At 39.2% G+C, this 23210-nt stretch overlaps 1 protein-coding gene across 6 annotated transcripts in view; it reads left to right on the top strand.

The window, feature by feature from the left end:
• EMSY (EMSY transcriptional repressor, BRCA2 interacting) overlaps positions 1-20272 on the top strand; it is a 40558-nt gene extending 20286 nt beyond the window's left edge. For 2 of the 6 annotated variants that reach the window (XM_080339894.1, XM_080339891.1), the window contains 12 exons: positions 90-386; positions 3983-4156; positions 6432-6568; positions 7985-8158; positions 9062-9260; positions 10384-10548; positions 10800-10958; positions 12254-12313; positions 13329-13483; positions 14825-15391; positions 16278-16787; positions 18863-20272. In XM_080339894.1, the coding sequence (XP_080196020.1) occupies positions 90-386; positions 3983-4156; positions 6432-6568; positions 7985-8158; positions 9062-9260; positions 10384-10548; positions 10800-10958; positions 12254-12313; positions 13329-13483; positions 14825-15391; positions 16278-16787; positions 18863-19057 (2792 nt within the window). In that variant the 3' untranslated portion in view covers positions 19058-20272. Of the gene's footprint in view, positions 1-89; positions 387-2321; positions 2472-3982; positions 4157-6431; positions 6569-7984; positions 8159-9061; positions 9261-10383; positions 10549-10799; positions 10959-12253; positions 12314-13328; positions 13484-14824; positions 15392-16277; positions 16788-18862 lie in introns of all 6 variants that reach the window. The other 4 variants (XM_080339896.1, XM_080339892.1, XM_080339895.1 and 1 more) reach the window with 4 other exon arrangements.
• Positions 20273-23210: the final 2938 nt, after the last annotated feature.

Raw genomic sequence — 23210 nt, 5'->3', positions numbered from 1 at the left:
GACAGTTTAAATGTAAAATTATTTTAGAAATGGTAATGTTTTCCTTCCGAGTTGCACTATTCCATCTTAAACCATTTACTCTTTCACAGGTGTGTCTACATCGGCAATTAAAGTTGCCTCTACCAGACTACCTTCCCCAAAAGGTTTGGTTGGGAATCCAACTCAGATCTTAGCACAGTTTCCCAAACAGCATCAGCAGTCCCCCAAACAGCAGCTGCACCAAATACAACAGGTTCAACAGCAGCAGCAGCAACAACAACAGCAGCAGCAACAACAACAACAGCAGCAACAACAGTTGGTGCCGTCATCTGTAGCTCAACAGCAGCCACAACAATCTCAGTTGCCTCCTGGCATCAAGCCCACCATTCAGATCAAACAGGAATCAGGTAGTTGGAGTTAATCTCGGGTCATATTGCTGATTGGTGAGGTCTAAACTCAAGGAAGTTTGGCAGAATTCTGTCCCAAAGTGTCCTGTTGTTAAGACATAATGACTTGAGGATGTGGCATTAAATATGGATATAAGTAAATAGTGAAGGATGTCTTAATGTTCTCATCTAACAATAATTGAAGAATTCGGTTCTGTCACTTTTCTTGTCTGGCTCAGGTATGCAGACCATGCTTTAGGACTATATGTTTTATCTTTAGAGATTGAAAGGTATGTAAATATCTTCAAAAGTAATGTGATTGGCAACCTGGAAGACACCGGTTTTCTGAAGATCCAAGACCTTTTCAACTGTATCAACTGGAAAAAAGAAGTTAATCCATGTTTTAATTCTTTTTCTTGGGTCCAGAAATAAAAATCTACTTTTTAGGTACTTGTCAAAACAAATACAATTAGATCCGAGACTGGAAGTTGGACTAGATTCATTTTGTAACACTGATTCATTCCGTTGACTTCAGGCAGGTCATGTAATCTTCTGTGTTGGCCTTACTCTGCTATAGAATACGTTCTTTTTCTCCATACGATGTGGTAGGAAGTCATGCTTGAAAAGCTACCTTAATTTTAAAGGAAGAAGTGCTATAGAAGTGCAAAGTATTTTTATATCCATATATTAATCATGCCAGTTAAATTAATTATATCCATACTATTTAGATCAAAGAGTTAAAATAGGCCATAGAATGAAAAAAATAAGCAGCCCTACTCCTGTCCTTTAATAAATTACCTTTTGGATTATAGGAGCGTTGCCTAAGAAAAAATACCCACTAATGAAGACAGATATGAGGCCTCCATCCTTCAGTCACTGAATAATATATGATCAATAAGATCAATAAATAATTTGATCAATTAGAGTGTCGCTACCATCTGGTAGCTATTCTTTCTGAAAGGTGTGAATCAGTTTTCACAGAGACTTTGCCTTTTATTCAGTTTTGTGTCTGGATGATGCAAAGGCTTTAAGTTACGTTTTCTAACTTCAAGTAGTTCACATCCTGAGTGGACAAAATTCTTCACCTTAGAAATATTTGCGTAGAAATGTAAGTAGGATTAATTCAGGCTGGGTGTTTCATGGCATTTGACCAACACAATGCAACACATTTACCTCGTTGTGGAATGTAAAATGACTTGAATCTCCTGGTTTGCAACTGAGAAGTGAATCTGGCAGAGAGCGAGCAGAGTCCTTGCTGTCCTAAGGTGTCCTCATCCTTTGTTCTTGCTGATTCTACTCAGAGCTTGTTTCAGCCCAATTCTTTTGTGGCTTTGAGATAACCAGTAGATCAAGAGGAGAGCAATTTACTTAAAGCAACCTTCCATAGCCAGTGTGGCGGTTGCTTCCTTACACACACTAATATTTTTTGCCAGAAAAGCGTGTTTTTTAATATTTATTTAGAAGGATGAAATTCAGCGAGGCTAATTGAGACACGTTAAAACTTACAGACTAAATTGATGAAGAACTATTTCACTTTTAGATGGTTCATGTATATGAACCAACTAAGTATTGGTTGTAACCTGTTGGTTCTTGGGAAACGTTCTGTTATTGGAATCATGGACCAGAAAAGGCTAAAAATCACTGCGACAAGTCAATGATGGAACGGAATCGCACGCCTCAGTGGGAATAGTTAGGAATTGAAACAGGCACATGAAAGGCAAAGATGGTGATTGTCTTGGTATTTGCAAAAAAAAACCAAAACAAAACCCACAAACAAACCCCAAACAAATGAAAAGGCAAAAAAACCCAACCCAAACAAAAAAAATATATGTTTTCAATATCATGAATAGATGGGCCTTGTGAGGCTACTTGCCCACTAGAGCTTGGTCTGAGAAAGCATTTCAGAAAGTAACTTTTCGTGCCTGTGTTTTAACAGTGACCTTTCTCCTTTCCTAGGTGTTAAAATAATCACTCAACAGGTGCAACCCAGTAAAATCCTTCCCAAACCAGTTACAGCGACCTTGCCCAGCAGTAGCAATTCACCCATTATGGTGGTTAGCAGTAATGGGACTATCATGACAACTAAACTGGTCACTACTCCCACTGGTAAGTTATGGCTCTGAGAAGGGAAGGGAGGGTAAACCCAGACACACAGGTGATCAAACATGGTTTGTTAGAGTAGAAAAAAGAGTCACTTCTCTCTTGTAAACAGGGAGCGCAACAGCACATCCACAATCCTGTTGATATTTATTGTAGATGAGGATTTTTACACTGAGTGCTCTTTTATTGCTCTTACAACCTCTTTGAATTTGAACATGAAAATATGATTGTTCCTTCCCCACTAGGTTTTATTTTAAACAAAATTTCCTTGCAGCTTATACTTTGCACTTCCGTAGCACCTTATATTAAATGATTTACATTAACTTTTCAGGTACCTCAAGCAGATAGGTCAGCATCATTCCTATTTTACATATATGGAGTTTAAAAGGCATGTGACTTGCTCATAATCTTGCAGTGAATTTATGAAAAGGCCAGTAAACTGAATTATATTTTTCTGGGGATCTAATTGTATTTGTGTTTTGGTACCGATGAAGGATTCAGAAATAATGCCGACTGTTCAGATTGTAAACTTGTATGGAGAAGACTTGAAAGGAAGCTTTATCCTAATTTTGAGAACTTCTGATTTACTTTCTGAGTTTTAGCATGGATTGGCAATATTAGCATAAAATAATGGCTAATATTATTTTTTTTAAAGTGCTTCACAAAAACGTTCTTAAGTACGTAAAAAAAAAAGAAATCCAGAAGTTTTGCAGTTCATTTGATCAGGAAAACCTGTGTTGTGCTCTCTTGGGTTTGAACACTTGGCTTTCTTGTTGTAACAATCTGTTTTGCTCTGTAGTCTTAAGCAATTAAGGTCTGTAGTGCACTGTCTGCAGCCGTACAAGCAGAATGGAATTACAATCTTCGTGTAGCTGTCAACTCCTATTATTATTATTTTGAGCAAGTTTATTTTATGGATTCATATCCATTTCCATTCTGAGAAGTAAGTAGGAAAAAACAACATTTATACTGTATCAGGAGGTTTCTTTCGTGCTGCTGAATCTACAAAATTGCATTATCACCATAAATTAGATTTTTGTCTTAGAGTGGTATTTAGACCGGTCCTTGGTAGTGTTCTTTATAAAAACGATAAAGAACACTACCAACGACCGGTCTAAATACCACTCTAAATGCCACTTATCATATAGGAGAAGCAAGAGTAGGGGTGTCTTTCAGGAGAGGAAGGGATTAGTTATGGCCGTGTCATCAAATGTAAGGGCCAAACATACAGGCAGAATCCAAACACCTATTGAAAGTTAAAATTTTAGGCACAAGGACATAAGTCACAGAACACTTGGTAAAGTAGTTCAGAAAACTCTTAATTTAATGTTGGTGTATAATTCAATATTGCTCTGCAGGTTTAAAAAGTACTAGCATTGTAAAAGGTGGTCATGAATCACAGTGTGGGGTCTCTGAATAAAATCTAATGCCTTTTTTCCCCCCCCCCCCCCAAAACTTATTTTTCCACAAAATATCATGTTCTAACGGCAAGATTTTTTGTTCTGTCTTTAAAACAGGAACTCAAGCACCATATACGCGGCCAACGGTGAGCCCGTCTATAGGGGCTCGGATGGCTGGAACTCCAGGGGCTGCTACATACGTGAAAACTACAAGCGGTAGCATCATCACCGTGGTACCGAAATCGCTGGCTACGCTGGGAGGGAAGATTATCAGCAGTAATATTGTTTCTGGTAGGCACATGAGCACTTTGATATGAAGACTTATTTCAAGAGTAAATTTAGGTTGTTCAGGGCCTTTCTGTGGGTTGCTCAAGTAGTTACTGGGACCTTTATTGGAGAAGATAATTCAGAAGAAAAATAGCTGAGGTTGAAGAAGAGAATAACGGGTAGAAGTTATGGAGGTGAGGTGTTCTTAAGGATTGCAGTAATTCTTGCGTCTAAGAAGGAAACATCTAATGTGAGGAAAGCCTGGGGGGAAAAAAGAAATGTAGAGAAGGAGAACTGCTGTATTTTCCTGTGTTAGAAGGCTGAAAGATAGGAAAATCTTTTAGCCTTAGTTTAAAGCATTCTGTAATCTGGATGCTGGTTTTTTTTCTATGCCACAATACGTCCAAAGAACCAGAATAAAAATGAACCGTGTATGTTAAATTCAGCTGTGCAGTCCCCACCTTATCCTGTTCTTCTTTTGTGAGTGTCAGCCGGTCTTTCCCTTACCCCATGTTCTAAGTCAAGTTTTTCCTCCCAGCCTCAAGCAGAACCTGCTGCTTTATGTTAGTCTGCTGCCAAGCCTCAGTGCTCTCTGTTAGCATTTAAACAGGGTCTTTTTAGGACTGGGACCAAGCATTCTCGCACCAGTCACAATTTTAGTATCTGTTTTGAACTTTTACCAGCGCTAACGCAGAGAAGATCTGCGGCATTTCCAAGCAGATGTCTGGCAGGATCTGTTTTTCATGTTTAGGAATATCTTTAAATTACTTAGAGGTCCCACTGTTGGTGCTTAGCAAAGGCTCCATGTAGCACCAGCCAGTTCCTGTCACTGGGAACGACCCAGTAAATCCACAGTGTGGTCTGGTAGAGGTCCTGCAATTTTTCAGGTGCTAATTTCTCCAAAATGATGTTTTGGACTGATAAGTTGCTTCTTTGGAAATGAGTAACTCTCTTTTTAGGCTGTTGTGGGTATAACTACTTGTTAAGATTTCTAGATCTATTAGTCAGTTTATACTCAAATGCAAATACTGTTCTCCTGAGCACCAGCTAATGCAGGGAAACCCTTGGCTGGTCTTGAATAGCGATTATATTGAAACAACACAGGTTTGGAAAGGATGTCTGTTTTTTTTGGTTATTGTTTCGTGGCGGGGGATTTTTGGTTGATTTTTGGGTTGGGTTTTTGTTTGCTTTGGTTTGTTTGTATTTTTTTGCTAGGAAAGGAGTATTCTAGGTATCTAGATGCTTCACACAGAATCACAGAATGTTAGGGATTGGAAGGGACCTCAAAAGATCATCCGGTCCAATCCCCCTACCGGAGCAGGAACACCCAGATGAGGTTACATGAGAATTAAGAAAATCATAATCTCAGTGTGTCTTCCCATTCCCACGATTGGAATTATTACTCTGAAATATGTAGTGGAGTATCTGCAGGCATAACTAATTGGGTAGAAGGTAGAGAGGGGAATTGTTGGGTTTGCAGCTCTGCCAACTGAGTGGTACTTTCTTCAAGGAGATAATGGAATGTGTGATTAAAAACTGTCCGAGTAGATATTAATTTACAGTCTGATAACACTGGTGACTTGCATATCGCTATGTACTCTTGTAGATTGTGAAGGGCTGATGAGAATTACCTGTCACTGCAGGTAAATAAAAACCTGATATGGGGAATGGAGCTAATTAAATATTGGGAGAAGAACAGAAATAACCCACAGAACTCTTCAAAAAAGGAAAAAAGAATCCCCATACTTACGAACACAACTTTCAAGAACTGATTTTAAAGCAATAGCGTATTTTTCTTTTTTCCTTCTTTAAATCCACTACTCGTCACTTGTATCACAATTCCATGCCAAAAAGAGATGGTATTTCTCCTGACCAGAGATAGATTCTTGGTACGTAGATTCTTTTACAGAGGTGATCTGTAGAAGAATATTGTCTGTGCAAATAGGACCCTGAGTTGAGTATTAGTGGTGTCCTTATCCCACTTACTTCTAGTCTTTAAAAAATTAAACATATTAGCCTGAGAAAGCTGTATTAGTCTGCTCTATAATTTGCAAGAAGGAGTTGACTGTCTTAATATAGAACAAATTACATGCCTGTTTTTACTGTAGATTTGTAGAGTGAGCATCTAATCTTTATACGTTGGGTTAGGTGACATAAATTCCCATTCCAGATACTGCCCTTTTTCTTTATGCTGTCAGATTTCAATGCAATGATTTGTATATATCTCACCAGCTCCCACCTTAGAAGGAAATGTACATGTGATAAACCGCACATTACTTCTTTTCCCACAAAAATTTAGGAACTACAACCAAAATCACTACAATTCCAATGACGTCCAAACCCAATGTGATCGTCGTGCAAAAAACAACTGGAAAAGGAACAACAATTCAAGGGCTTCCAGGCAAAAACGTTGTCACAACGCTGTTGAATGCTGGGGTAAGTAAGAGTTTCAAGTCTCAAACTGGTAGCGTGCGCTGGCTGCTTCTTTTGTTCTGCTAAAGTCCTGATTAAAAGCAAATTGTGCATGAGCTCCTTAACAGAGCACGCATTAATGTCAGGGGTGTTTTGCAGGATATGAAAGATACTTAAAGCAACTGGGAATATTCTCAAAGTTAAAGGAAAATAACTTTTGAGCTTGAATTTTTTGCATGATTAATGATTTTGCAATCCCAAAGGGTTTAAGTAGAAGAAAATGAATAGATTCTTACCCTGTTGGTGCTCTAGTGAGAACCGCAGTGTTGTTTATAAACTCTAATCTCCAACCATTTATCTTTTGGAAGAAAAGATACCACCTTTCAATTCCTGTGGTGTGTAACACTGTAACATCCTGTACCTGGGTATTGTGTAGTGTTGAATTATTTTCTGGATAACCTGATGTGTACTAAGAACAAAATCAAGTTTCCAGTTTCAACCGGGTTTACCTATAACTGCCAGTAACTAAAAATGATGAATGTGCTTTATGTTCCTAGATAGAACTGTGACATTTAATCCATTAATCATCTTTAAAAATCTACTTAAATAGCTAAGTAAGGAGTTGGAATTTTTGTAAACATTTTAGGTTTGGGCTTTTTTTAAAGATTTTGAACTAACTTAATTTACAAAACTTAAAGCTCTGTTTTCACACAAGTGGAAATCTTGTGATGTTACACACTAGGAACCACCAAAATGTGCTGGTATTTCTGAAACAAGTATGGTTCTTGGGTTTTCTAGCTACTTGATGGAAATTAGTAGAAATACTGGGATAACTGGCAGCCAGTGTTGTTCCTTGTCTGGTTTGTTACTGTGCAGAGCTAAAAAATACCCCATGCTTAATGCCTTTGCTCTTCTTAAGCAAGCAGGAGTCTAATAATTTGTCAGCACTGTTTCAAAGTCAGATGTAATATGACCATGTGTAATTAATATCTTGGTCATAAGGATAATACAAAGAACTATATTTAAATAGTTTCTTTTTAGAATATCAGTTGAAGTTTTGTCTTGCCCAAGTTAGTGTTAATAGAAATAAGAGGTTTTATAAAACATTTGCGAAGGATTTGAGGAAAGTTCCAACTTAGGTGAAATCTTTGAAACAGCTTCAAAAAACCTGTCGGCATCTTTTAGTTAATTCTTTTTGTTCACCCCTTCAGAGCTGCTCAAAAGGTAAAGTAATGGAAAAGGGGATTTTGGTAGCTTTTGCATTCAAAACCCTAGGGGTTTTTATTCATGGTTGTTGTTTTTTGTATCAAGTCTAGTTGCAGCAGCAGCAGGTTGATCTCATGGTACACACATTCACCTGTAACTGTGTATTTTTTTAGAGAAGTGGGTCTCTCTGAAGAATTTCATTAAGTTAACCTGTAAATTTTGACTTCTCTACAGGGGGAGAAAACTATTCAGGCAGTGCCAGCAGGAGCAAAACCTGCTATCATCACTGCCACAAGACCCATCACAAAAATGATTGTTACACAGCCAAAAGGAATAGGGTCCACGGTCCAGCCAGCCACCAAAATCATCCCAACTAAAATTGTTTATGGTCAGCAAGGGAAAACGCAGGTACAGTGAGGACCCATTTTTGTCTTGGAATGTACCCCTAAATTTTAATGGGAAGTAAATAATTTTTCACTGTGTTGCCGCATTTGTTGCAAGATTAATATATGTCTGTGGGGAATAAGGCTTTGAGGTGGCCTTGATTTTGATTTTTTTGAGCACCGTGTTTGCATTTCTTAGTTGTTTCTGGAGGCCTAGAGCAAAGCAAACGGATTTACAAAGCCTTTCACAGAGCTGAAACTTCCTGTTCATGGCTCTGGATGCCTGTTTAAGTCTTACAACTAACGGCTAGATTGCGGGAAATAAAGACGCAGAATCTGGACATTGGTCGTCCATCAAATCTGAGGTGTTATTGAAGTTATTTTCTAGCTAATGTACGTTCACGTTGTCCCTGCAACCTTATATAGCTGGTGGGGCTGTATACAGGGAATCTGGCTTATTGCTGGACGCTTTTAGTTTCAGCTTTTTCTCTGGTTGTACCTAGTATTTAAAAGAGCTAAACTTTTACCAGATATAATATTTTGTCTGTCTTGATTGTTCAAGACTATTTATTGTGGGCTGTGCAAGGGAGATGCTTGTCCTTACCAGCGCAGTGCATGTTGCAGCTCACTTGCGTAGCTTTCTCTTGTCACACCATAGTTGTATCCAACCCTGAAAAATGACTGTTCAGTGGTTTATTGTGTTAAATATTCCAAACTACTGCGTGAGAAGTACATTCTTGTGCATCGCCATGTACTCGGGCTTTGTGGTTTAATGACCAGAGCTGCAGAATTTACAGGTAGACGTTTTCAGTGAATTATTTTGTTGGTCTTGTACATTGATCTATTTGAGTGGCACCCTGTACTCCGATTGTTCAAATCTGTTTTCCTGAGTGCTCTTGGTATACACAAGATTTCTCTTTCTAATTAGGTTCTCATAAAACCAAAGCCGGTGACGTTTCAAGCAACAGTTGTGAGTGAACAAACCAGGCAGCTGGTGACCGAGACGTTACAGCAGGCGTCAAGGGTGGCAGAGACAGGAAACTCGTCTCTCCCAGAAGTGAAAGAAGAACCGCAAACCTACACTGAGAGCAGCTCTTCTTCTACAGAGTCCTCCCAGAGCTCCCAAGGTGTGTATTAGTGTCACATAAAATACAAACGGACCATCTCCCAATCATTTATATAGTTTTATATAGAATCACAGAATAATTTTGGTTGGAAGAGACCAAGATTGAGTCCAACAGTTAACTTTCTGCATCTCTTTTTACACAGATTTTCACCCAGTCTGTTAGCAGTGAGTCTAATTGTTCACTTCCCATACAGCTCAATGTATATTTTATGATCTATTTACTCTATGCCTCCACTTGTCTGAAAAGCAGAGATGATATATTTTTGCTGAGCTCTGGCTTGCTGTTACAGTATTTGTGGCTTGCAGCCTGTTTCTTCTTTTTGGGGAGTCACAGGTAGCCGGTGTAGCTGTTTTTTGTGTTTTCTTGGCAGCCCATGCCCTGCCACCCTCTTCCCTGAGTATATTGAAGCATCTCTCCAGTGCATGACTGTCATGGGACCAGCATAAATTTCGGTCCTTTTATGGGCACATATGTGTGCATCAGAACATAAATATCAGATATGCAGTTCCAGTGGAGATGCTGCCATGGCTTCAGGCCTTAATACAGATCCAGCTGCTCTTATCTGGTAGAGGGGAATAAATAATAGGGCATAAGTAACACCCAACTTTCAGTCAGGAGAGACCATAGGGTGTATCACTCCATTAAATGAAAAAGAAATGTCTTTTGGTGAAATGTGTACTTATTTTTGTGCTGTTCAGTCTCCTTGCCTATATTATTCTGTAACTGTTAGTCTATACTGTTATTTTAAGCAAATTTTTTAAAGTTATTATTAAGATTCAACACACTTTAAAAAACTAGGAGCTGTTAATTCAGAGCACTGAACACATGTTGATCACAACTGCTAAAACCTGTCAGTAGTTCAATTCGAGGCGAATTCACTGTAGAAAGAAACCTGCTGAACTTCAGTTGTTCAAACCAAAGCCTTTATAAGCAACTGAAATATAGAATCTTTTTTGTCGGTGGAAACTGCTCATAATATCAGCAGTGTTTTACTTCGAGAACCACTTGTAATAAAAAGTATTGCAGAATGAGAGTATACATCCTTGGCAATGCTTAAAATGCTGATGGTTCATCCCAGAATGGTTCTATGATGACTCTGTACCTTTATTCTTTTCACAAACAGATTCTCAACCTGTCGTCCATGTGATTGCTTCAAGAAGTCAAGATTGGTCAGAACATGAAATTGCTGTGGATACAAGCCCAACAATAATTTACCAGGATGTATCCAGTGAATCTCAGTCAGCTACTTCCACAATAAAAGCTTTGCTGGAACTTCAGCAGACAACAGGTGTGAAAACACACGCGGTTGTTTAGAATAACATCAAAGCTTATTACTTGCTTAAGCAGCCATTTGTAATAAATTTTGTAATTAAAAAGCACCTACCTTAAATCAACTTGATTCCTTTCTTATCCTGTAACAGTTTTTAATCTCTTATATAATGTTCACTATTAAATTAAACTTTTGCATTTTTATTGGAGGTATTTTTAATAATAGAAGTTCATGTTTTGGATGTTTATTTTATGTTTTTTCTTCTAAAGCAGTGAAGGAAAAGTTAGAATCGAAGCCAAGGCAGCCTACCATTGACTTGAGCCAAATGGCTGTCCCAATCCAGATGACCCAAGAAAAGAGACATTCTCCAGAAAGCCCTTCAATTGCTGTAGTAGAGTCGGAATTAGTTGCTGAATATATCACGACTGGTAAGTTTGATGTGGGGGTTCGCAAAACTCATTTTGGAGTTTTCTCACAATGAGTTTTCATCACTGTGTTTCACTATAATTTACTGTGGAGGAAACGCATCTTTTCTATCTAGAGGAGTCAAACTTTTTAGTTTGTTTAATCTATATTTGCAAAATGTTACTTCCTTACCAGGACTAAGTGGCTTTTAAAGCCGGGTGTGCATTTAGAATGCTACCATAGTCCACAGCTTCTTTGTTTGCTGGAAGGCTTTGAACTGTTATATTTGCACTCTTTGAACAAATAAATCATTCAAATTCAAATTATTTTGGGGATTCAGCTCTTAACTTTTTATAAACTTGACTCCTCCTATCTGGATGTCCTCTTGTATAGAAGTCCTTGACTTGCTTCCACTAATCAGCTCTTAATTATATCATGTGTCTGATGTACCGTGCTACCCCAGAACACTGGGTGTGAGCCACTTCCCGTACATACATGAGAGGATAAAATTACCCATTTTCTATTTTAATTTCTTAAGTCTGCATTATCGCTCTCCCTACTTTACTTGGAAGATGAAAACAAAAGTGTGTTGAAAATCTTCATTGGAAAAGAAGAATAAAACTCGATTATATTAAATTTTGTCAGTACATATCTAACTGGAATTTTTAGTGTCTGAACTGATATTTTTCCTTTTGCTGCTCTGTACCTCCGTGCTTCCATCCTTTGTATGGTTTTACTTTAAGTTGTATGAAATTGGAGCTGGGGGGATGTTACTGTTATTCTTTTAAATAACAATTACTGTGCCCAGCTTCAATTTGGAATGTTTGAGTCATGTTCCCTTGGATCTCTTTTAAAACAAGCTCAGAAGTACAACAAATAGTGTTAAAGTGATCCGACTAACAGTCAGTTATCTTCACGGACGTAGGTGCTGTGCATTGTGCTTCTGTTCAAGATTCCAGTTTTTGCTGGGTCTTGCTGTAAAAGTTGAATGCAGGGAAAAGTGGAAATTAAACTCAGTATCTTTGTATATTTAAGAAATTTTATGAAGCTATACAAAGTACAAAAGTTTGAGAATTCCTTGTGATTACTGTTTGAAATACTGGAACTTCTATAAAACTTGAGCTGCTACACAGGAGTCTACCCAGTATTAAGATAGTAAGCAGTCTATAATCTGTTGTGAAATCTCCTGCGTGAGCCTGGACCAAAGGATTAAGCACATTTTAATCTTTGTGGGAGCTGGGATCCAACGTTTGCTTCCTCGTGAGATGAAGGGAGTGGTTCACGCATCTTAGTGTCACCGTTTTTTGTCTGTCTGCAGACTCAGGAAGACAACACTGTATTGGTTCACATTCGGAAGAATATCTACACAACCATATAGGTTAGAAACTTTATTTTTAAATGAACTTTTGAATTGTGCAGGAACTTTTGGGGCATCTCCACGATGGATCTGGCTCAGCATGCAGGCCAGTATTGATATAATCCAACTCCTTTCTTGGAGTGGGAAAGTAAAATTATAATATTAATTGAAAATATGAGCTTTCTTTTAACTTTCAGGAAGGCCAATAGAAACTTTAAAGTTCAGCTGTAACATGGCTTAATGTTGCTCGTTCTCTTTCAGTTATTATTTTGTCACTAAAGGGTTAATTAAGGCAAATACTTTATGCCTGTCCATACTGATATGGAAATATTTTGATCAATGTCTTATAAGTGATTGCAATATAGAAGGGTTTGTGGGTTTTTTTCTCAGCAGATCATTTCTCTGTCAATCCACTATTTAATTACACAACCATCCCAGTAGCTCCATAAATCATGTCGGATCTATTCTAAAAAGTGACATAGATGCATGAAAAGGTCTCCCAATTTTTGCTCTGTGGTTTCTGATCAACCTCACTTGTTTTCATAATACCTGAATGTTTCCTAATTGCTAATCTTTCAAATTTAGCCTATGCTCTGGAGAGCATGTCTTGCAGTTCATCAATGGTAGAAATTTAGCGAGCAAGCCTTGCTGTTCTTAATTGCAGTCAATTGTACAGGTCCTTTTAGCAGTGTAAAAACCACAGAATAACTCATGCTGTGGTGGTGGTATATAAAGAATCCAACTGAAAATCAGGTATAAATTCTACTTGCAAAGAAAGGCCAGAGGAGGTTTGAACCAAGCATGATTACTTAGGAAGTGGAGACAAAAGCAAAACCCCTGAGTTACTATTTTAAGAGGCTTCTCAGAATACATCTGTGCTTTAAGGTTGAAGCTAACCTACAGTAAAATAACTATTTCATGCTCAGATCTTTAATTTCGCTCACATGTGCTTTCAGTTGAAGCTTAAATGCAAAGCCAATAGCTGAAATCACTGCAGTTAGTTGTGGAGAAGTGCCAGTGACCTCTTTAATTTCAGTCAGTCATCGGTCTCAGCCCCACCAGCAATCGTCCCAGCCCCAGAGGACTCTGCTCCAGCACGTGGCTCAGTCGCAGACAGCAACGCAGACTTCTGTCGTGGTGAAATCCATCCCCGCATCCTCCACGGGCGCGATTACCCATATCATGCAGCAGGTTGTACCCTTTCTTTTCCCAACGCTCTATAGAAATAGCAGTAGGTTAAATTAGTTATATAGGACCAAGGCTGCTTCTCAATGGATATGTCATGTTGCTGCCGCTGGAAATGCGGAGTGTAAGGGTCAATTAATAATTTTAATATTGCATGTTTTGATGGTGAAGGTGGTGGGATAAAAGGTGAAGCGGTTAATGAGATTATTTGAGACTGTTAAGTGAAATGTATTAACAGCCACTGTGGAAAAGATGGTGCTTCCTAGATGAGTTCTTCCTGTCTGTTTGTTACCTCTTCAACAGCGACAAACTGCTTTTTTTCTATATGTTGTATTGCAGGGGCTTAGGCTATTTATATTATCTTGGTGTTAGTGTGGGGGGAAGAGGAATGAAGCAGAATCTGGTCAGTACACAGAGCACACAGTGTCATTTTCATTTGAAGGCTTTAGTCGATGAATAAGCAAACTTCTCAATCAAAAAGTAAAATAATATTTAGACCAGTACCACAAGGATCCCAAACACTTCAAATAAAGTGTAGACTGTGGTGAAATCTCACTGAAGCCACTCCAATGCCTTTGTTCAAGAACTGCTCAGCTCTGCAGTGCTTTAACTTCTAGGAACTTCACTGCAGACCGGAACAATACTGCGTTTGGGTTATAAACCCACTTCAGAGTGTATTTTCACAGGTGTTTGAATAGGCTGCTTCATCTTGCTAAGGCCATTTATTAATACATGTACACTGTGGTATACAAAGCATAGTAGCGTAGGTATCTTGCTCCCTTAAACCCCTCAAAAAAATCAAACAATGTGCAGTGCCCAAGAAAAATTGCAATGATAATTTGAGGAAGAAAGGAAGGAAGAAGAGAGGATCTCTGCTGAGATAAGGTGGACTGTAGGTATATGAGGAGCTGCAGAAGCAGCCATGGAGATGATTAGGCTCTCAAAAGGAAAGGATAAGAATTTATTGTGGAGAGGGCCTCACTTTAATGAGGAGCTACTGTTCAACCACCTGCTAATCCCCGCTGCTTCATATCCAAGTGCCATTGCAACCTTAGGGGCTTTGAACCTTAGTGTGACGCATTTGAGAGCTACGTGGTCTCCACTGAGGATTAGTTATGTGGTTAATGTCACACAGAGACATGCCACACTTTAACATGATGGAAATAGCTATTGATTGCTTACTTATTGTGGAATCTCCATGCAAGGGTATTTTTATACATGAGCTGAGATTCTGTAGTGGTAAAATAAGTTGAAGTAGTCCGGTTGAAACATTAAAAATTATTTTTATATTGTGTATTCTTATTTATATTTCTCTTTACTAACTTGCTGTAACTTCTTCTTATTAAGGCCTTAAGCAGTCACACTGCATTTACCAAACACAGCGAACAACTTGGAACTGAGGAAGGAGAAGTGGAAGAGATGGACACCTTAGATCCTCAGACCGGCCTGTTCTACAGATCCGCCCTGACACAATCTCAGGCACAAAAACAGCAAAAACTGAGTCAGCCACAGCTGGAACAGACTCAACTGCAAGTGAAAACTCTGCAGTGTTTCCAGACTAAGCAGAAGCAGACAATCCACCTGCAGGCTGATCAAATCCAGCACAAACTCCCACAAATGCCCCAGCTTTCCATAAGGCATCAAAAGATAAACCCCCAGCAGCAGCAAGAGCAAGCACAGACCAAACCAGATGCACAGCACCCCCCACCCCACATGATGGCCAAAGAAAGGCAACTCCCTACCTTAGTGGCACAGCCACAGCAAACTGTAGTGCAGGTGCTTGCAGTCAAAACCACGCAGCAGCTGCCCAAACTGCAACAGGCACCAACGGCACAAAAAATCTACGTGCAACCCCAACCCCCCCAGGGTCAAATGCAGCTACCTGCCTCTTCAGAGAAACAGCCAGCAAGCCAGGTAACGGAATATTGATAGCATGCAAAATACACGGCGCTGTTCAAGGAAAAAAAACACAAAAAAAGGCCAAAAAAAATGTATATCAAAACACCGACACTGTCGCTGTAGCAGTGTTTTGTCCTGGCAAGAGAGAACTCCTCATTCCACTGGTTTTAAGTGCCCCATCAGAAGGTTGACACTAGGAAAGAGAAGCACATGTTATAGGGGAAAAATCTGTAGAGCTCACAGAAGTGTTTCATTGGACAGTTCTTACGAATTTCTGCCACCATTGGTGCATGGAATTTGTCCCCACTTGTTTCCTTTTAATTTTTAGATATGACACGTTATTAATTTCCGTTCCCGTAGCACTTTTTATTTCCGTGGAAATAAAGATGAATACACTGCAGTCTCCTAAGGCTCTCCATTGTACATCTTCCTTTGTAGTTTACATTCTCCTGAAGTTGTATGGCTTTCATGTACAGGAGTAATTTGATTTTTCCTTGGGAGGGGAAAATGTAAAGACTGAAGAATGAAAAAAATAATGCATTCTAACTAGCTCCAGAAAAGTATAGTTTCTTTTTTTTTTGGCCCTTTAAGGAATACATGTGAAAACAAGAGGGTTAACAAACATCACATGAGGGTGTAAATCCCAAAGGAAAATGAGGCTGCTGTGGTGTTATACTGCTAAAATCTTTATCTAGCAGCATAAAGAGCTGCTTTTCCCCAAGCTTCAATTAACTGTTACTACATCATTGCTAATTCCTTTGTTAAAACACTTGAGTTTCAACTGTCTTCCTAATAGCAAATATGTTGTTTGTGCCATGCTGTCCTTGGAAATATTGAGTTAAATTTTCAATTGAAAAACAAAGTCTAGCTGTAACATGCACAACAAAAATTTGATTTTCAGGTGCAGCAGCCAGTTATAACGCAAGGATCCACTGTTACAAAGATAACTTTTGAGGGGAGGCAGCCTCCTGTTTCAGAGGTAGCAGGTGCCAGTTCTGTGCCCAAACTGGCGTTGCCGGTTACCGGTTTATTCCCCACGCAGTCATCCACGAAGACAGCGGTAGCGGATGTTTTGAGAGTGTCTATGGTGGAAGCTCAGATTGATCCAAACGTAGAACATACAACAGTGGATCCTTCAAAAAAGGCCATATCTGCTAGTAAGCTCGTTAGCGAAGCAGAGTCGTCACCTTGTCCCCAGGTGCCGAGGGTGACTGCGGTAGGGATGACGGCAACTTCCATCCCCCAGCAACAGACACGTGCAGAACCCGGTTCAAGTCCTCCTGCTGTTGGTCCTACTTTGACAGAGAGGAAACTCGATGCACAAGGAATGCCTACAACAAAGCAGTTTATACACATTCAGAATATATCACAAAAGAAAGCTGAAGAGAGTTCATCAGAAATTGTTGTCCAGGTAAGAGAAGACTGGAGCAAATAAGGCAAAGGTTGAGCAGAGCAAACTGCTGTGTGATGTGATGATTGCAACCGAGCAATGTTCGACTATTTTTGTTTTCCTTCCCCAGTTTTTGGTTCTTTTTCTACACTTGTGATAGTTTGGTACTTCAAAGTGTGTAGTTCTTCTTAAACTGAGCTCAAGTTTGTCTAGAACTGTATCATTCACTGTGTCCTCGGTGTCTTCATTTTTCTGTTAAGAAAACAAACCAAGCTCATCTTATTTTACCAAGTACTTTTATTTGAAATGCTTAAAAATATGACTTTCAACACTTAGTGTGGAACTATGATCTAGAATTTTTTATAGTATTTATTAATATTACCTCTGAGTATAAAATCAGTGCAAAAAATGAAGCAGTGGGGTTCTACTTACTGGGGAAGTTCAGCAAATAAGGTCTAAATTCAGGAGAAATCTTGTTAACTTCACTTACGATCCATCTCACCAATTCTGAGATAAAATGACTATTGATCTTTATCCTAAATGCTTTGAGTCACTGCGTAAACGATGATTGATATTTTCATTGATTCTCTTGTCTTAAATATGATGTCTTATGATGTAATACGTATTCAGAATGTCAACTGAGGAAGTATTCAAGTCATCCGAGGACTCAGAATGGTATAATATGAATCTTTGTAGACAAGTTTGTGAACTGTGGGTTTGTCCTGTGCAGGGACAGGAGTTGGACTCGATGATCCTTGGGGGTCCCTTCCAACTCAGGACATTCTCTGATTCTATAAGTTGGCATGGTGTATGTTCACACAATGATGGTGTAGATTGAAATGGTTTTACTATCTTACCATATTTGTGTTTACAGGGAAAATGCTTCTGATGTGGGAAATTATTTGTGTACAGAGCTTTCAAATTTTTCATGCTCCTTTGTAAAGTCATCTTTGCAGCTATCTTCGCTTTTGTAGAAACCATCCTTTTTGTACTCATTTTTAGTCCTCATTTCCCTAAATAGACCAAGGTAGATTTCTATTTTACTTCAAATACCTTGTATTATGAGAATCTGTATTGTTTATCATTGTGGCATGAGCTGTTTCAAAAGTAAAACGCTACCCAGAATTTCAGTTGTATAGTTGTAGATTTAGTTTCTAGAACCTGTGAAAGCACAAGCAGAAAAAAATAGCTCAGATCCATTTGGTTTCCTCAACCTCTGTGCCACCGCGGCTCTGAGCAAGGCCACAGATTCTGTTGTGTTGCATACAAAAAATGTAGCTAGTCCTTATATCTGAACGTCTTGTCTGAAAAAGATGAAGCTGAAGAAAGTATTATCTGTGCTTTGTGTTGGAGGAATAGGGCAACGAAGTTGATTAAGAGAGTGGAGCATCTCCCTTATGAGAAGAGGCTGAGGGAGCTGGGTTTCTTTAGTTTGGAGGAGACTGAGGGGTGACCACATTAATGTTCACAGATATATAAAGGGTGAGTGTCAGGAGGATGGAGCCAGGCTCTTCTCGGTGACAGCCAACGATAGGACAAGGGGTAATGGGTACAAACTGGAACACAGGAGGTTCCACTTTAAATATGAGAAGGAACTTCCCAGTGAGGGTGGCAGAGCCTGGCCCAGGCTGCCCAGGGAGGTTGTGGAGTCTCCTTCTCTGCAGACATTGAAACCCACCTGGACACCTTCCTGTGTAACCCCATCTGGGTGTTCCTGCTCCATGGGGGGATTGCACTGGATGAGCTTTCCAGGTCCCTTCCAATCCTTGACATTCTGGGATTCTGTGATTCTTTGAATGATGGATGGTGGGCATTGGTGGTTTAGCGGTTGGTTGTGCCATCACAGGCCATTAGAGATGACCCAAGGCTGAGATCGGTGCCTTAAGAGCCAGATTATTCAGATTTTTTATCTGTCACCATCTGATCTGGTGAAAGGGTGCTTTGAAACTTTAGATAATTAATGTAACAGGCAATGGGCCTTAGCTGGGGAAAACTGCTCTTGGAAACCAAATATCCCTTTTCCATGAGTGCTTGCACAGATGCATTTACCCATGGAAACTCCATGTGTTAAAACTCAAATCTCTTCTTTCTTTTAGACTATCCCTCACTATTCCATCCCTTGTCACTCCAGCTCCAATGTGGTGGTGGAACCCAGCGGGCTCCTGGAGCTCAACAACTTCACCAGTCAACGCCTTGATGACGAGGAGACGGCGATGGAGCAAGATGTGGACAGTAGCACGGAGGATGGCACCGAGCCCAGCCCCTCTCAAAGTTCTGCTGAGCAACCCTAAAGAACTGGGACACTGGAGTGCACTTTAAAAATATCTTGGGGATTTTGAGTATCCGAGATACCCTTTTATTGTGATGTCCTAGAGCACTTTTGCTTATTAGAGTTGTTCATTGGACCCTTGAAGCATCAGTGTGTTTTAACAAGACGGTGTTGCAAAAGCTGTGTCTTAAAAGTTCGTTTCCAGCGACAAAGATGGAATTACTGAGATTTAGTAAACCCATGACGGTGGAATGTACTGTTAAAAAAGCAAATCTGCAGCGAATTCTACAGCTCGTGCTATTGAAGCCTTTGCCCAGATGCTGAAAGAGCTTTCAGTGAAAAGGGATTGTTATTTTGCTGTGTCTTTTTCTTAGTGTTGAGCAAAACACCATCAAAAAAATAAGTTGAATAAATATTTGTGTTTTTAAATAGCATGTGAGAGAAAAAGTGTCTCTGACAGTGCTGGAAAAGCCCCAGGAATTTTGGAATTTGCTTCCTTGCACTTGTGCTCACTTAAAGATTTTCTTTCATAAGCCTAAAAACAAAGATTCCTTTTTAATTCTTATTGGTGAATGTTTGGAAATAAGCAAAATCAGTCACTGGTTGCAAAGTGCATTTGCTAGTGGATTTCTGTTTGCAAGTAGGGTAACGCTGTATGAGGCATTTCTTTGTGCTGTTAGCACATGAAATGCTTATCTACCCCTGTTAATCTTGGATTATTTATTGAAATATAAAATCTAAAGTGAGGCCAAGCTGTTTAAAAGATTCCTGTGAAACAGACAGGTGCGTTAATTCAGATACAAATGGGGCAGGAAGGGATGTATTTTGCTATAAACCGGTTTTCCAAAATGGGCGATAAATGGTTCGGCATCTTTCCAAGCTGAACCCCTGAATTCAGAAGCGAGCTATGACTTCTAAAAATCTGTATTTTACTCTTACATGCTGTTTATAAAGTGACCGTTTGGGGAGTTTAAAAGCTTAAATTGGGATACAGTGGTAGGTTTCAGAAATTAGCCTTATGACTTGGCTTGTTGAAGCAATACTTTGGGAGGTTTGCATTCAGATGGGGCAAAAGAACCAGTTTTAATACATTCTGCTAATGAAGAAAATACTTTTTTTTTTGTCCAAATGTATATAAAAACACGTTTTTAACTGTTTTGTATAGATTTCATTATAAATAACTAAGCATTTTAAGACTTTGACATATCATTTCATTGTATATACATCTATCAGCCTAACTGCCCAGGTTTTGGAGCTGAAGTACTGTAAGTAGATTTCATCCGAAGTCTAATACAGCTTTTTGCGTCAGTCTTTTTTGTTTCTTTTTAAGCTGTGATTTTACTGTTGATATTGTAGTTAAGATTAAATTCCAGCAAGAGTAACTCAAACTAAAAATACAAATCCTAAACCAACCCATTTATCTTACTTGTCCTGAGTATCCACCGCTGTAAGAACATACAGTAACCCGTAGATGGTGCTGTTGGTTTTTCTGTAACCTCATTTATTTTATAAAGTAAGTCCCTATGACTTTCATACACCTTTTTTCCCCTTCTGTTTTCCATGAGCATTAGTTGAAAAAATCACGTAGTTTATCACGGTGGAAAAGCGTCTTGATAAATTCAACATGCAAATGGCAGAGTAGTGGGTTAGGAAACATCGGTTTTGCATTATTTTTATGTTGGAATAGGTATTGGCTTGGTTTCTACTGTACTTAGTGCTCAGGATGGAAGAGAATAATATATATTAAATGAACAATACCATATTTCTTTCTCCAGTAAAAAAGATAATAACCCTACCAGTGTGCCATTCTAGGTGGTTCTGGTTTTGATAGTTTGGGTGCTTTTACTCTTGTTTTAGTGAAATAATGGTGACCCACAAGAGTGACCGAGTTACGATCCAAGTCCTGAAGGTTCCACGTTGCTACAGAATGGCATAAAGAGATTTAATACCAAGTGTACTGCCCGATTGGACAGTCTGTTGTGCTTTGCAGATGCCAGTGCCAGGTAATGTCTGTACTTTTTCATACACAGTTAAAAAAAAGCCCAAAGCAGATGACACACAGTTCTGGATTTTATCAAATTTTCATTGTCACCTGCGGTGTTTTGAGTGTCCCTGGCTTATCTAGGACTGAAAGGCCATGAGAATATGGAGTGAGATTTTTATTAAGCGCTTTTGCCCAAGAACTTTGCCTTAATTAATGGTTTAAGGTTTCAGTGAACGTACATTCTCTCTCCAGCCAAAAAAGGGATACTAAGAAATAGCATAAGGTGTATTCATCACTCCTAATACATTAAGCATATTAAGTTCTGATCCACTTTATTTCCATGTTTTATGACTTTTGTTTGCATCCTTAGCAATGACTTTACAACAAAGGTATGAACAACTAAGTGATATATTTGACAGTTCCTTGAAGACAGCAAATATTTTAAAAGCACAAAAGCTTTTGCTGTTGCTATGAGAGAATTACAGAATGTCGGGGTAGGAAGGGACCTGGAAAGCTCATCCAGTGCAATCCCCCCATGGAGCAGGAACACCCAGATGAGGTTACACAGGAAGGTGTCCAGGCGGGTTGGAATGTCTGCACAGAAGGAGACTCCACAACCCCCCTGGGCAGCCTGGGCCAGGCTCTGCCACCCTCACCATGAAGAAGTTCCTTCTCAAATGTAAGTGGAACCTCCTGTGTTCCAGTTTGAACCCATTACCCCTTGTCCTATCACTGGTAGTCACTGAGAAGAGCCTGGCTCCATCCTCCTGACACTCACCCTTTATATATCTGTAAACATTAATGAGATTGTTTTCGGCCTGGCAAAGTGAAGCACATGGTGGAGTCAAGTGAGAAATTTAGACTTTTGTAATCAACACATTCATTCTTGAGACTCTTTTCTTGATGCTTTTCTAAACGAAGATGATTCTTTTTTCACATTCTCTTATTTCAATTCATTCCAGCACTTCGCCTTATAAATACTTTCAATTATAAGGGCTAGACAAGGTGAGCTAAAATTTAAGATCAAGATGTTATTTTTTCTCCTGGTTACTTGATTTTTGAGGACAACATTAAGAAGATAATCTTGGAGCGTTTGGCCTTCTCTTCCTTTTCGTGACCTCCAGGCAGCAATGCCCGTTCCTTGTCCTGCCCTGTGCCCCTGGGATACGTATTTCATCCCACTGCAGCCAGGTATCCACTCCTCACAGCCTTATAAATATCACCAAGCTGCTATAAATAATACATTGGTGTGTAAGGTAACATTTGCACATCACTTCTCCTTGATAAGCTGCATCTGCCTTCCTTAAATGAGTTTGATGTCTCTCTTTGGAACAGACAAAAGTGAGATACTGTGATGGTGATGATCTTTGGTACTAGGAATTAGCAGGTAAATAGGCTTATAATTTAGCAGCGAGCTGGAGGGTGGAATTGGGGAGCAGGTAAAACAGTGTGAAAGAGTCGTTTTGAATTCAGCATTTTAACAGATGGTCTCTGGTGCTGCGATAGTAAATGAGTTTTCAAAAAAGGATGCTACAAAGAAAGTAAAATTAGATGAGGTGATGAAACAAGGGAAGAGTTTTGTGTGCTTTAAAGACGTGCACAATCACAGACGGCTACATGTTTTCTGGAAGGATTTAACTGTTGGGGTTAAAGTGTTTTCAGTCCCCTTCCAGTGACAAAATGAGCTTTTGAAATGTCAGGGCAAAACAGAAAAACAGCAGCTACTTGCGATTGTGAGTCTCATCTTACATGTGGAGGACCCTTTGAACAGAATGTGTGATTAAATAGATAGGATTAAAGAAAGAATCAAAAGTAAAGGCAATTTAAGACCATTTGCTTTTTTCTCTAGTGTTTTAATAGTTAAGCCCAAGGGTTTCACAGATGAAGTTTTGCATCCCCATGGCTACACCAACAAGGCAGGTGAGTTCAGCTTTGCAATGTTCAATCCAGAGAAGACTCAGCGTATAATTTAAGATAATGAACTAGAAAAAACACATTGTTTTGGAGTTTGTCTGTATTTAAAAAACAGTCTAATGCCTTAATGTCTTTGCTGGGCTCATGGCTTGCTCCTTTCCTTGGGTTTGATGTCAACCATGAAGAATTATTTCTAACAGGCTAAGTTCCCTTCAATGCTATGGGGATTATTTTTCCCCTCCCCAAACTCTGTCCTGAAAAACCTGCCAATCTGGTT

The sequence above is a fragment of the Nesoenas mayeri genome, assembly GCF_963082525.1.
Source record: "Nesoenas mayeri genome assembly, chromosome: 1".
Classification (NCBI taxonomy): domain Eukaryota; kingdom Metazoa; phylum Chordata; class Aves; order Columbiformes; family Columbidae; genus Nesoenas; species Nesoenas mayeri.
This window is presented reverse-complemented; position numbering and strand designations above follow the sequence as displayed.